Genomic DNA, 265 nt, shown 5'->3' with positions numbered 1-265 from the left:
CTTCAGGTGTATATACAGAAGATCAACTTTTGGAAGTTCTTCATTTACCCGTCCCTCTATCTCTCGGGCAGCGTCTCGTAGGTCTATCATTCAAAGGCTATATCTCCACGCATTTCTCAGCTGACGATCTTCAACATTCTCAACGTCTCCAAGCATCTTCTCGTTCTTCTTCTACCTCTTCTTCGCGCTTTAAAAAATGAAACTACAGACACACTTAACACTTTCTTGGAGTACATACTTATACATCTAAATACATGTATATACA

General features: G+C 39.6%; 1 protein-coding gene across 1 annotated transcript in view; it reads left to right on the top strand.

The window, feature by feature from the left end:
- The window catches only part of CSUI_003236 (uncharacterized protein), a gene marked incomplete at both ends in the record, with an annotated part of 7,288 nt that extends 7,088 nt beyond the window's left edge, over positions 1–200 (top strand). The window contains one exon of the mRNA XM_068063434.1: positions 7–200. Coding sequence (XP_067924590.1) covers positions 7–200 — 194 coding nt within the window. The remainder of the gene's footprint in view (positions 1–6) is intronic.
- Positions 201–265: the final 65 nt, after the last annotated feature.

Source organism: Cystoisospora suis (assembly GCF_002600585.1).
Source record: "Cystoisospora suis strain Wien I chromosome Unknown contig_1416, whole genome shotgun sequence".
NCBI lineage: Eukaryota > Apicomplexa > Conoidasida > Eucoccidiorida > Sarcocystidae > Cystoisospora > Cystoisospora suis.
This window is presented reverse-complemented; position numbering and strand designations above follow the sequence as displayed.